Genomic DNA, 14,899 nt, shown 5'->3' on the forward strand with positions numbered 1-14,899 from the left:
TTCCCCCCCCCCTTTGGCCCTCCGTTCTTCCCCCTTTTTTCTCCTTCGTTCTTTTGCTCCCTTCCCCAACCAGATCTTCTTAGCTTAACGATATTTGCTGCCGAAAATGTTATAACAAGGACTCCTTTGTTGTACATAAGCTATTTCTTGACACATTTAAAAACAAAACAACAACAACAACAGAAACGGAAATTGTACATTGTGTAGAAAACAAAACGACGAAAAAAGAGACCGCTTAGCCATGAATATTGTGAAAGTTGTTAACGTCCTTTTGTAGTGTGAACTTTTTTGTGTATGACATTAAAATGTGCAAAAGGCGGTTTCCTGGAGGCTGGGGCGGGGGGGATGCCAAGCTTTTGGGAATGGGGGGCTGTGCAGCTCACGCCATATACCCGCGCCCCGTGCCCCGTCCCCAGAAGTTGGAACGGACTTGGTGGTAGCCACTGTGTTTCCCAAACGGTGCCTTTCCTCCTCTTGTGTCAGAAGCAAGGAGTTCTGTGTCCTTCTAGCATCCACGCAGCCCTGGTGGAGGGACGGAGGCTTCTTCCACCCCCTGCCTTCTCAGCCACTAGCCAGCAGCGTCTGTTGGGGATAACTCTCCCTGCTTTTGTATTTTCTTTTCCTGCAAGCAGGACAGCAAGGCAAGTATTAACTTTTGCCATTACAGGATTATGCCTATTAAACTGTCAATGTATTTGCACTCTTTTAAACCATCGCTTTAGCTTCTGGACAACTTCTATTTTGATTGGCGTGTGGGGCAAGGTTTCCCTGCGTTAAGGGTTTTAACCAGTTACCCGGCAGTTTGACTTCTGGGGGCGGGGTGAGGGGTTCCAGGAAGGGCCAATCCTGCCCGCACCTGCTTTTGATCCTCCCTTCCGTCAGCAGAAAACTCGCCTGCACCTCTCCATAGCCTCGGCTGAAGCTTCTCTCCCTCTCCTGCGCTGTCCTTCCTTTTCGCCTCCTGACTGAAATATCTACTTCTGGCCCCGAGCCAGCTAGGAGCTGGTTTGGATTTGATTTGCTCCTGCCCCCGGCCTCCTGAGTTCTCGAGATTTTGGTTCCCGGCAACCTCCACTTTGAAAGAAAAATCAAGCACCTAGACCTCATGGCTGTAGATTTACAAGCGACACGTGCAGAAGAATCTGTTCAGCTGGATTGCCCTTTGCACAGCAGATACTGTTCATCAGCCTCCGTTTCCCCCCCCCCCCGTATCATATTTGAGAATATAGAATACTCCGAATTTCACAGGAAGATGCCAGCAATCGATAAAATGAGGCCAAAGCCCAACAATACGATGGGAAGCAGCGGCTTTAATTCTGAATAAAAATCGACATCAGCTCCTGCTGCCCCAGAGCTCTTCTATTGGAAGGACTGTGGCAGTAGGTTAACCCGACCACGGGGCAAACACTTCGCTGCTCTTACAAAGATGGAGATGAGTTCCTTTTTTTCCATCAGATTGGGAGCTTGGAAGATTGGCTGCTGGCTTTTCGGTGCAGGTACTTGCAACAGTCAGAAGAGAGTCGACCTCTCTGATTAATGGGGAGGTCAGAGTTGCTTAAGGTCCCATTGAGATCATTAAACGGGCAGTTGGTGATTCTCAGCTGAGGTTGCTGGTTCTGCCCTCTTACATTGTTGAACCTTAGCAGCAAGACATGCTGAATTGCCCCAGCCGAGCGGCCTTCCAGTTTGTTTTCTTTCTGAGGGGCCCTTCCTGCTTTCTTCCACGATTGCTTTCTTTGACGCAAAGCTGGACATCTTTGGAAGCGTTTTTGTTTGTTCTCTAATAAGACTTCAGAAATAGAAGTCAAGTTCCTAGTCTTCTGCGATGTTTATCAACGCAAAAGGGCTCCAGCGTTTCAAGCGTTTGTGACCTGCATAGTTACTGGCGCATTTCTCGTGTATTCCAGCTCTCCCTTCACACGTTGTATCTTTCCCCCCGCTATCGCACTCTTCAAAACGCTCAGCCCCCCCGTCCCCCCATCCCTTGAAATTCGAAGTGTTGAAGTCCGTCTAAAAATAAATGCAGAAGCATACAAAAGGTATCGATTTGAAGAATGTATTGTCATGACTGGCGTGTCGGGGAAGAGCCTTGGTGCGTATGTCGACCAGCCCTGGGGTCGTGAGGCGTACGTATTTCCCTTGACTGTGGTGTGAGACAAAGTTAACAAAAGCCATAAAGCGCTTCCCGGCAGCATCTTTGGTTTTCACATGACCATCCGGAGACACGTCTGAACATTCCCCCATCCCAAAGCCTTCCCAGCACCCAGGATCTTTGCTCGGCCTTCGCCAGTGAACTGTGCCGCTATTGGAGGCATGCTTTCCAAATCTTTGTCCTTTAGCGTGGAAATGGCACTTAATCCCCTTCTCCCCCATAAAACAAGACCACCATCTGGTCTCAGGTTTCCGTCCCTCTCAGGAGTTACGTAGCATCTCAAGTTTTTAAACCCTTAAAGAAAATTCAAAGGGTGTGTCAAATTAATCTTGCTTACCCTTGCCCCATCGAAGGACCAATAAGAGAGCGTGTAGCTGAAATCCTTTACAAGGTATGCAAACTCACAAAAGGATGCGTCAGTCCTGCTGTTAGTTACGGGAGAGAGAACGGGGACTTCTTAGGAAGTGCAGTGACCTTATGTTATAGGAGGGGTAGGGTAAACTTTGGTCAAGGACAGATGGAGTTCTTTTCCGTAGAGATACCACAAGAGCATGCCAGCCTGCGGCCTGGCAAGCCCTCCATTCCTCCCCATCAATTCTACCGTGTCCTCCACCAGTATGCTGAGACGCTGATCGCACCACAATCCTTTTTTCGTTGAAAGGGACATGTGCGTGTGTTTTAAACCAAATTTGTCAAAGTCCCGATTTGCCTGAATAGGCCAGCTTAGCCCGAGCGCACCAGATCTTGAAATCTAAGCAGGGTCAACCCCTGTTAGTACTTGGATGAGAGATCCCCAAGGAAAATGGGGGCTGCTGTGAAAAGGAAGGCAAAGGCAAACCACGCCCGCTCGTCTCTTGCCTGGAACGCCCCGTGGATGGATGGGGTCGCCATGAGTCAGTCGCCACTCGATGGCATCTTGTTCTTCTTGCGGGCTGAGGGAAGGAAGGAAAGCTGGTTTTGTAGCAGAAGTATTGGGAGGAGAGGAAGAGGCCCAGGCGGGAAACCAGACCTTTTGCACAATTTTAAGGGGGCTTTTTTTTTTCTTTTTGCATTGTGTTTTTGAACCTGGTTTAAAAGGAGGGGGGGGGGAAAGCTGTTTAAATATTGCCAATTGATTATGCAGTGACCTGATTAAAAAAAAAATAATAAGCTAATTTTTGGAGAAAGGATTAAAAAAACTTTGTAATATTTATCACTTGCAAGCTATGTTTAATAAAGAAAGGAATGGTTTATAACTTTTGATGTGGCTGGTGCCTTGGATTTGCTGTTGTGGCTGGGCCAGTGGTGTGTTTGTGTATATACAAGAGGGCCTAAAAGTTAAATTAATAACATGGGAAGTCACGGGTGGTGGTGGGGGGACTTCTGCCTCACTTTCTCATCCAACACCTCTCCCCAAATTGCAGATTTGGGTGGGGTGGGGTGGTTTATTATTTATTTATTTGATTTCTACCCTGCCCTCCCCACAAATGGGCTCAGGGCGGCTAACAACCTTCATAAAACACAGTGAATCCATCAAAACCATAAAATCAATAATAATTTTTAAAAGTCATTAAAATAATCCAGATGCAGGCTATTTAAATAAATATTTGGGAGTCCATATATGGGCATAGCAGATGGCCGAGGGCAGCCCCAGAAAAAGTGGTGGTCTTTGATGGAAGAAGGGGGACACGCGCTGGCACTCAGCCAAAGGCCCGGCGGAACATCTCCGTTTTACAAGCCCTACGGAACTGTAACAGGTCCCGCAGGTCCCGGATCTCCAACGGGAGAGCGTTCCACCAGGCCAGGGACAGGGCAGAAAAAGCCCTGGCCCTGGTTGAGGCCAGACGGATGTCCTTCGGGCCGGGGACCACCAGGAGTAATGGTCCCCCTCGCTGGAAAGAATAGAATGCTAAGCATATTCTCAAAGGTATTCTGTTTTTATTTCATCTCATACTGATAACCAGTTTCATAGTAAAGAGTCCAGTAGCACTTTTAAGACTAGCCAACTTTATTGCAGCATAAGCTTTCGAGAACCACAGCTCTCTTCATCCGAAGCATAAGCTTTCGAGAACCACGGCTCTCTTAATCAGAAGCATAAGCTTTTGAGAACCACAGCTCTCTTCATCAGATTCCATGTGAGTGTTTCCAACATCATCCTTTTAGCTGACCATTTACTAAGTAGCTGCTCTTCAGCAATTACCAGGTAATAACATCCCGCATAAGGTGTTGCTGTTAAGGGTACAGGACCAGCCAGCCCCTTTTCCCTACAGGCTGGTTGGCAACCTTATGTAGACAAGAGTACCAAAAAAAATGGATCTATTGAGAGCTAGTTCCAGCCAGTGTTGGAGGAACTGTGTTCAGATCCCCGGTCTGCTGGATGCCTTTACACTCTCAGCCTAACCTACTTCACAAGGAGAATTGGAGAAGGGAGAATTTTATTTGCTGCATTGAACTCCTTGGAGGGCAGGTAAGCTAAAGCAGTACTAGGTTGATAGTACCCTTTATTATACCATTCCGTGCATGGAATGCAGCGTTTTTCCTGCATTCCTCTCTGATCCTACAGCTCTTAACATCTGGAAGAAGAGCCACATGGACTGGGAAGGCTTTTGCACGTGCAACTTCACCGAGGACAAGAGCTCGGTTTCATCTGCTTGTACCTCTACACTCAGTCTGCTTGTCTGCATGGATCTCATGGTTCCAAGAACAATCTTCCCAGCTGTTGGAAGGGGCTACAGGAAGAGAGAGGCGCACGGGAGAACTTTGGTGCACAGATGGTGGGATACCCGCTATGATTTCTAAATAAATCAAATAATAACAACTGTGCTTATATATCGCTCTTCTAGACAGATTAGTGCCTCACTCGAAACGGTGAACAAGTTAGTGTTACAAGTATCCCCACAATACAGCTGGGGCTGAGAGGAGTGGCTTCCCCAAGGCCACCTACTGAGCTCACGGCAGTAGTGGAATTCGAACCAGCAGAGTGCTGCTGATTCACAGCCAAACCACTTAACTACAGCAGCTTTCTGGAATGTGTGCAAACTTGATAGTTTTCATCTTTGAGGTACATTTGGCAGGGTGGGTGAGTAACTTTTCTCTATGGTTGACACAGAAACAGAATGTGCATTACAAACACTGAACCGAGGCCCATGGCTAGCTATAATTTGAACTCGAGCTGAATCGGGGAGGGGAAACTGCCATCTAGATTCAGTTTAAGAGATTTTAATTCGTTTGACACCGAGAGATCTCAGTCTTTCGGTGCTACACCTCTGAAGATGCCAGTCACAGCTGCTGGCGAAACGTCAGGAACGACAGTGCCAAGACCACGACGATACAGCCCGGATCTACAGATCTTCAGAACTTCTCCGGGTTGCCACCGTGTGACAAATGGCATCGAATTCAGTGGCATTAAGAGATTTGGGATTGGACCAGGAAGTGTTTGGAAGTCGCACCCCAAACTGTGAGGGGGAGACGGTGAAAATACTGGGAAGCTGTTGGGAGGAATTGTAGGGAAACTCCGGGTGTTGGTTTGTGCTGAGAGTGATGTAAATCGGTGGTGGTGACGGGATTTGGCGTTACTGTTCATTGGTCCCTATTCAAGGACCAGGGTTAGGGGGCGGCGTGTGAAAAGGTGAATCCACTCCCAGCCATCCTTTCCCATCTTGTGAACAGTGAAAGATTTCATTTGTCTCCCGCTTTCCACCCGCCACCCCACAAGAAAGGGACACAACCAGGAGGCATTTTCCACTTTGTTTTTATTTTTTTACATAGACAAGAAAGATTCCTGGACATCACATGGCAACCTCACGATTGCGAGACTTACAAATGGCTGCTTCGGGGCATGGGATGTGTGATGGGGAGAAAACCCGCAAGGGACGCATCTGCCTTTTGCGGGTATTCTTTTTACGGCTCTAAAAGCCAAAACACAATCCGCATAAATGTATAATTTGGGGGTAACTTTCCTTGGAGTTATCTTAAAGAGTATTGAGGAATTTCAAGACAATCATGAGAGGTCGCCAAATTCAGGGTTTTTTTTAAAAAAAAAAACATTTCCTTCCACAGCTGGAACATAAGAACAGCAACAAAAAATACTGGAAACGGTTTCAGCTGCAGAGACCACCACCTGAATTTGATGGGTTGAACCATCTGAGATGCCAGTGAAAACTCCCTCTTAAAAATTTGCCTCATTATTTATTTGTTGTTCTGTTTACATCACCTCCACTCCCTTTTCTTAGGGAAAAATGCAGCCATTGTAGAGTTTCAGAACCGTGAGTTATATTCTGTTGGTTAATGCCAGTCGGTACAGTAAAGGGCGATGGAGAAGTTTGGGGGTCCACTCTTGTTGCGTGCTAACTCCCTATGTTTCTGTGGGTCCCTGTTTCCCACACAGCCCCTTCCCTCCATTTTCCATCACCTTTAGGCTGTACTGTCTCTCTTGAATAGGAGGTTAGCTTTTCCCGGCAGGGTGCTCAGCACTCCAATAATTAATCTTCTGGAAGGACCCTGGCCGTGGCTTCTTAAAGCTTTGTTTCTTTTGCTTCGTTTCACAAAACACAGTTTTTAAAAAAACAAATTTCGGTTTAAAAGCATTTCCTTGTCTCATTGGTTCTAGCCCTTTTCTCATCAATAGCACTATTTACAGTGGTTCGCCGGGAGCAGAGGCCAGGCTTTGAAAAGCTGGATGTACTGTGGTTTAGATGGAGAGAGGGGTCCAGGGCATGTCCAATTGTTCAAGGCAAGAAGTGATTGGTCTGCAACAACTGAGGTTTGACTCTGCCTCTGACAGGCATCAGTGGTCCAGAGCATCAAGAAGGGATTGAAGGATGCTACTTTCAGGTAGATAGCCATGTTGGGGTACTGTAGAAGAGCAAGCTTTGAGTCCACTAGCAACTTAAAGACCAACAAGATTTCCAGCATATAAGCTTTTGAGGGCCACAGCTGCTTTTGTCAGATACAAATAGGAACAGGGATCCCTGAGCCCTTATATCCCTGACATAATATGGGGAGAGTGTTGCAAAGAAGGGAGTCAGGATACAAAGGTACAATGCAAAATATCACTTAGATTACAGCAGGAGAGAAATGCTTAGGGGTAGGGAATGCAGAAAATTAGCATCTGTGGTGAGATAAGAATCCTATGTCCCTGTTCATCCCTGGGGGATCCATTGTTCTGAATTTGTGAATGAACTTAAGTTCAGCAGTCTCACATTGAAATCTCTCCTTGAAGCTTCTCTGTTTGAGAGTCTGTGACCTTCTGATTAGGATATAAGGACTCGGAGATCTCCATTCCTCGTATCTGATGAAGGGAGCTTTGACTCTTGAAGCTTATACCCTGTCTTGAAGGATACTGGAATCTTAAACCCAGCCTCTCACATTTCAGAGAGAATTTGTCTCACAGTTTGGAGACAACCAGGGAAAAAGAATTCACTTTTATATGTTCGGGGAGCTGATCTGAGCAAAGCAGGTTTGAAAGAAAACCACTTGCCTCCCGGGCAAGGAAGCTGGGCACAAATCTGTGATGATGTGTACAGATGGTCTAGTCGCATGGGTGCGCGCTTCATTGGCCTGGGTGAACATACTCCATGGCCCTATTTAATTACACTGTTTTTAGAGAGAGAATGCTACTCTTGGAAGTCTATGAACAGGACCTCTGCCACTCCTAGCGGCCATCTTACTGGACAGAAGCGGTGGTGGCACCAAGCAGCAGTTGTCACTGTTGCTCTCTTTCATCCTGTGTCTTAACAGATCGGGATGGGATAAGGCGATAGAAACATCGTGACTTTACTGGGCTGGAGTCAGTATTTTGGCCAGAGGGCCCTGAAGATACGTTAAGTGTTCAGTTGGTCCTCCGGCCTAGCACTCTTTGAATCCTCCTGGCTGCTAGTCAATACGGTCTTATTTTATCAGGTTGGAGCTAGGTATATATTATGTGTTAATCTGCCATGGATCACCAGACTCTAGAGGAAAGAGGGAATGACGTTTTCAGCACTGCGGGGAATAAAATGAACCAGACCCACCGCTTCCAGGGCTTTTTTTCAGGGGGAACGCGGGGGAACGGAGTTCCGGAACCTCTTGAAAATGGTCACATGGCCGGTGGCCCCGCCCCCTGATCTCCAGACAGAGGGGAGTTTAGATTGCCCTCCGCACCACCAAGCGGCGCAGAAGGCAATCTAAACTCCCCGCTGTCTGGAGATAAGGGGGCGGGGCCACCGGCCATGTGACCATTTTCTCCGAGGGCAACCCACTGAATTCCACCACCTCTTTTCCTAGAAAAAAAGCCCTGACCGCTTCAATCAGTGAGTCATTTGGAAAGTTGTCCTAAAGTGCTTTTAAGAGCAGAAGAGGTGCAGCAAATGGAAACGGTGCTCGAAAAACGGATTGAGTCGCAAGAAAGATGTGTTATATTGTCGCAGGAAGGTTTGGACAAAAAAAAGAATTTATTCGTGATGAGAGGAGAAAAGGCTTTTGTAGGGTCCCGTTTCTGGAGAAGGATGAGCTTGTGTGAGTCAGTTAAGTAAACACGTAGGCTATTTTGTGAAAATCTCTTTTACGGAACGTCGTTATGAGCATCCACCGTACCCAACGGTGCTGTTTATTTTCAAAATGTGCATTTGAAACAGAAGTTGCTGGGTGTGCATTGACCACCAAGCAATCTGTAATTCACATTTGGAGGAAATGCTCTGTTGTGGGGTTTGGGGAAGGAAAAAAGATGGATGCTAATTCAGGTATTTCATTAACTTCTTATGGCTGCAGTTCTGTAGCATTGAAAGATTTTAGTGAGGATACGGAGAAGAAGGGGAGCTTGCTCCCTTCCTTGTTAATCAGCAGCTCCAAGTTGGCGGATCTTTAGGAAAATGTCCTACTCGTTGAATGGGGCTCTCTTCCAAATAACAGTATTTTAAGACTGCAGTCTGGTGGTCTTACTTGGGGTTTCCAAAATGCAACTTCCTGCAGTGTCATTGATGAAGCTAGGAGATTAAGATGGACATGTTTGGGTAAAGGTAGAGGTGGCTGAACACAAGGGAACTGTTAATGTCGTCGAAAACGTACCCAGATGTGTTTTTTGCTACACAATGAAGATACTGCAGGATTCCCCGGGCGTGGGGGGAGGAGGTCAAAATGAATCTGGGCCCTGTCTCTTCTGAATGATATATTTATATTATTGTGTATGTATTAATTGTATGGTTTTGGTTTGTATTGATCTGTTGTGTTGCCTAGATTTGTCATGCATCTATATTAAAACAATGTTTTTGTCCCGCAAAGGGTATGCGAAGTTCACTGGAGAATTCACTGGCAAATCTATTGTCAGAAAAGAAAATTTGTCCTGCTCTTTTGGGGTTCTTTCTTTGCTTTTGGGGTTCTTTCGTTGCTTAATTGCTGGCTGTAATACAAGTCTGCAGATGTTTTTACTTGTCGTTGCATTGAATCATGGGTTTGGTGATCTTTAACACTGGCCCGTTTTGCATTGTATATTTGTAATCTATATGCCTGTTCTGTAACCAATGGCAATTGCGCTTTTTCATAAAATTATAAAAAATATTTGTTCTGTTGAAAACAGAACAAACAACTGTAGCTAAGACACTACTTAATGTGGGCCAGAGTACAAAGTAATCCCAGGTGGGAAAAATCCAGTGTATTTGGAGGGTAAATTGTAATTAAAATTTTTGAAATCAGGGATATAATGCAATAGACCATTAGTGACAACATCTTAAAAGTGCAAAGTAATAAAGCTGCTAACTGAATTTTTGCATGAAGTCGTTTAAGACATTTATTAGGGCAGGTGGACAGAGGAAGAAATCATCAAGAGAATTGTGGCATCACCTTCCTTGGTGTATCAACAAAGGACGAGTGAGGAGGCGGCCTAAGAAAAGCCTTGGAGCATCGGACCAAGGATTCATTTAGTTGAGCATCAAGTTTCCCGAAGCGGCCAGCAGAGAAGGCCACGAGCCAAGGCAGAAGAGCCTCAGCCATTCCCCACTGTTAACCCTTCAATGATATACTGCCTCTGAAGCTGGGAGTTCCATTTAGCTACGGTGGCTATTTATTTTCAGTTAGTTAAATGCTTACAGCCTGCTTTTCTTGCTATCAGGGAATAGCTGTTGACGAACATCTCCTCCGTGCCTCCGTCTCATCTTTCAAAGCTATCTGAGCGAGTCACCATCTTCTGGTAGTGGGTTCCAAAAGTTAGTTATATGTTTTGTGTAAAGAAGGGCTTTCTTTAGAGGTGGCGTCCCTTGGGATCGGGTATTCTGCCTTGGGTGTGAGCTGGTGTACTTGTTGATGCTTGTATTACAGGGACTTCGAGCAATGGTGTTTTGAAGGTCAGACTGAAAACGGGGAATCTTTGGCAGGAAGGACAAAATCCAGAGAAGGACTTGTCCAAGTAGGGAAGAGAACTGAGTCCCCTTTCTGCTTCAGAGGAATCTTCAAGGTTGGTCGGTCAACCCACTACAGCGGGTGGGTTGCCAAAACTAGGACTGGCCATGGACAAGGGCTACCAGCTACCATGTGAGCAGTGAGGCCTTCATAATATATCAGAATTCAATGGAAGCCTTGAATGCAAGAGAAAAGTGCAGGCTGTGAGCCAAACTGATGAGACATTAATAGTGTTGTTTCTAACGTGATTTATTTAAAGCCATTCAGTTAAGTATGTGTTGGAAAGCTCTTTTGTTACCCTTGTGGCCAGAAATGGTCCTAGACGGGCATCTTTGAATATTAGCTATGACTCTTGGTTTGGAAGATTGCTTTGGTTAAGCGTGGGTTATTTGAAAAAATAACCACCGGGAACAGTGGGTTTTGGTTGACCCCTGTTGAAGGGACAGTGAATTTTGAGAGGAAGTGGCTGCTGGCGGAATTTGCACCCTGGATAAAAACTCCCCACCGTCCATTCCCTGGCTCTGGCACCACCGTAGAACCACTGTGTGCCTCTCCGCTCTTTGGGAGACACGTTCTAAACAAAGAGGGGGAGATCAACTCTCATTGACTAGGAAAAAACATTGCCTAAAGCACTAAAATGAAAAAAAAAGTTGAGTTTTTTTTAATATATTTTGGTAGGGAAAGGGAAAGAAAGGTTTGGGGTATTTTGGTTACAGTTCCTAGAGAGATACTAGGGTTAAAAGAGGGGGACAGCAAAGCTTCAGGCAGTGTCTACCTAACGGTCCTCTCTTGTTGTACATGCAAGGTTTGGTCAACGGGTTTTCCCGCAAGCACACAGAGAGATCACGCCTTGGCAAGGGGAGTCTCGAAAGACACTCATCAGGGGAGAGAGTGATGCGAGCTCTCACACAGTCTTGTGTAGCCTGGCTGTGCTTTACATTTTTTTTCCTTTTCTTTTTTCAAAGAGGTTGACAATCAAAAATCGGAACAAGAAAGGACACCTAGCTGGCAAGAAAGGGTCTGGAGATTTCTGTAGGAATCAGCCACGGGCAAATGCTCTGCCTTCCGACCTTTCACACGGCTAGCAAACCACGGGTCAGATCCCGCAAATCCATTCAACTAGCGAAGGTTCTTTCCTCTTTCCCCAGAAGAAATGCTGTCTGCTGTAGGAAAGGATTTCTGCTAGCCGAATGGATCGGCAGGATTCAACTCTCGAGTGAAAATGACTGAGGATGGTCAGAGATGGGCACAACTTTCTTGGCATAATTTCTTTTGGGAGAGCACCAGTCCTTCTTTTCATGGTGGCCAGGGGTACTCTGGGCATGTGCAGAGCTCCTCCTAGCTGGTGGCATCTCGGAGAGGGGAAGGGGAGGCGCTATCTACTTCCTTTACCGACACAGCTGTCCTTTCCCCATTTTGGAAAGCCAGTTTGGTGTAGTGGTTAAGAGCACGGGGACTCTAATCTGGAGAACTGGGTTTGATTCCCCACTCCTCTGCTTGAAGCCAGCTGGGTGACCTGGGGTCAGTCACAGCTCTCTCAGAGCTCTCTCAGCCCCACCCACCTCACAGGGTGATTGTTGTTGTGGGGATAATAACAACGTACTTTGTAAACCGCTCTGAGTGGGTATTAAGTTGTCCTGAAGGGCGGTATATAAATCGAATGTTGTGGTTGTTATTATTATTATTATTTTCTTGTTTTGAATATTCTTCTGGGCCCCATTCATGCATTATACAGACCAAGCAGGTTAAATGGCATCCCATGGTCATTTCGCTGTTTGGGAATATCATTTCACACCAGCCAAAGTTTTCAAGCTACTCTGTTCTGGTGTTTATGTGAAAAATGGAGCCTGCTGAATAATGTGGGGTGAGGCATATAAACTAAGATGGCAGAGAGCTAAGCTCTGCAAATTAGGCATTGAATTTTGTCGACATGGCCCTAGCGTAAGACTTCTTTGTGTGTGTGTGAATAGAACCAACATTGACCTTCCTTTATGACCTTTACTGAAAAATAAACTACAGCAAACCAAAGCAGGGCTAGCTAAGGGGCAAAGTGTTGGCCTTAAAAATGGACTTTGGGCGTTCCGTGTTCGTTAGCAGGAATGAAACCGCTGCCCTTTTGCAACGACCTGGGGGTGGGCCCTACCATGGCAATGGGCAAACCTCAGTAGTTTTGGGGACTGGAAGAAGAAACCAGATGCTGCTGTAGACAGAGTTGGACCATTGGCCCAGCTGGCTCTGTATTGGCAGAGGCCCCCAGGGTTGTTCTCAGAGATCTTTTAACTGGAGAGACTAAACCAAGAATCTTTGAGCTATGGCCCTGCAAAGAGGTAAAGCTTTCTGAAAATGATACCAGTGGTAAGACTGCATGGAATATAATGTGTCAGAAGCTACCATGTGAGCAGTGAGGCCTTCTTCCCCTCTGTAGTTATATGCACTGGGTAGGGAGAAAGCTGTAGGGTGATGAGGGAAAGACTCTGCACATGCCCAGAGGCCCTCTTATCACCACTGTATGGGACTGGAGCTTGCCATTCAAACATGGATCTTGAAGAAGAGTTTGAATTTACCCCTGTCTGTCAGGGATCCGCCGTTGAAGGAGGCCCACTTGAGGAACAGGGCTGAGTTTCTACCCCAGTGAGTCTTGCCAGCTCAGGTGTTCAAGAAAGAAGGAAAGAAAAATAGGTCAGGAAGGAAAAGAGAAGACAGGATAGAAAGGGAGCGGGGACAACGATGCTGGTGAAACCACTTTTTGGCAGCCCCTGCGAGTCACCGAGAGCTCATTATGGCTGTCCCAAAATTAGAGGCGGGCTCTTCAGTTCTCAAGGGGATGACAGGAGAAGTAGAGGCTCGGAACCAGACCCTTCCTGGAGTAAAATAACCGGTCTCCGATCCATGGATTTGGAATTACTCCCTTGGTAGGGGGAGTTGTGTTGACGGAGTTTCCTGAAGTTAGAATCTGAGTGGGCCCTCTTGGTCCCTTGAATAAATACTTTCCCCTTAGAACTGAAGAGTCTCTTTGCCCCTAAATAGTAAAAAGTCCAGTCGCACGTTTAAGACTAACCAACTTTATTGAGGCATAAGCTTTCGAGAACCACAGCTCTCTTCGTCAGATGCCTCTGACGAAGAGAGCTGTGGTTCTCAAAAGCTTACTGGATTTTTTACTATTTTGCAACTACAGACTAACACGGCTAACTCCTTTGGATCTTTGCCCCTAAAAGGACCCATCTTTTCTCTGGGGCTTTGGTTGTCCCCTTACCCCCTCTTGAAAACTCGAAGACTAAGGCTCTGTCCGCATGTTTAAAGCTCTACATCTTTGGAAGCAGTACAGCAAATTCCTTGAATCATCTTTAAAAATATTTGGATAGAGACGTTATACATATATATATATAATATATATATCAAAAAAAGACACTCTGGAGGAAGCAGCAAGAGAAGCGAAAGGAGCTCGAGGGTTTTTTTTGGGGGGTGCACCCCCTCCTGCTCCCTCATGAGTGAGGGGGAGAAGGAGGCAGGGGGGCACTGTAGGGGGTTCACGCTGCTGCTTCCACTTTTGGTTTGGCGATATTTGGTATGCTGGTGCCGAGCGCCCAGGCACCGTGGGTGGGGGGGTCAGAAAGGGACGGTCCTCACCCACCCGTGTGGAGGTGTTATTCATTTGGAACTAGTTTTGGAGTCTCAACCTCCCCCTCCCACTGTCCAAGCCCCAATACTTAATGTGGGTTTGGCGTCGGTAAAATTTGGGGTCAGCTCCCACCTCTGGGCTGAGGCAGCCAAGAAGAGGGGTCGACTCTTCCTCTCAAAATGGCTGCCTCAGCTTCTGGAAGCCTCCAGTTGCCAGGGAGACTGCCCCCTTTCCCCCTCTGGCATTGCCCCCTGAGCAGGGGGAGTTATTTGGCGGCCAGAGTGGCTGGCGGTTGAGGTAGTTTTGGTATTTGTATCAAAAATAGATATCCAAGAGAATTGGGGGGGTGGGGGTGGGGATCAGGTCGTGGTGGCAACAGGCTGGACACTGGAGGTCCAGCAGAGGTGAGGTAGATTCTTTGGAGGTTTATGGTTGGTGTCCCAGATAGGGCGGTGGGTCCTGGGGTATGGGGAGGCCGAACCTCCGCAAAGCTGCCACTGTGCTCTGCGTTGGGCCCCTCCCTACCCCGTCCCCACCTGCATTGGCTTAACCGCTGGGCTGGGAAGGAGGACAGCGTTCAATGGTCACTTCGAAACAGGGAGTGTCGTGGGCGGGGAGTCCGTCTGAAGATGGGGGGTTCTGTGGGGAGAAGGAAAATCACATCAGCCTGACTGACAACCTTTTCTCCTGCCATCTCTAGGCCCCTGTCCTGTACCCTGAGGCCCCCCTACCCAGAAGATTTGCTCCTTTCTCCTCACGGTCCCACATTCCTTAAGCCC

At 46.9% G+C, this 14,899-nt stretch overlaps 1 protein-coding gene across 1 annotated transcript in view; it reads right to left on the bottom strand.

The window, feature by feature from the left end:
* Positions 1–14,666: 14,666 nt before the first annotated feature.
* The window catches only part of LOC129325577 (immunoglobulin superfamily DCC subclass member 3-like), a 33,034-nt gene continuing 32,801 nt past the window's right edge, over positions 14,667–14,899 (bottom strand). Inside the window, exon 15 of the mRNA XM_054973331.1 lies at positions 14,667–14,759. Coding sequence (XP_054829306.1) covers positions 14,667–14,759 — 93 coding nt within the window. The remainder of the gene's footprint in view (positions 14,760–14,899) is intronic.

The sequence above is a fragment of the Eublepharis macularius genome, chromosome 1 (assembly GCF_028583425.1).
Source record: "Eublepharis macularius isolate TG4126 chromosome 1, MPM_Emac_v1.0, whole genome shotgun sequence".
Taxonomy (NCBI): Eukaryota; Metazoa; Chordata; class Lepidosauria; order Squamata; family Eublepharidae; genus Eublepharis; species Eublepharis macularius.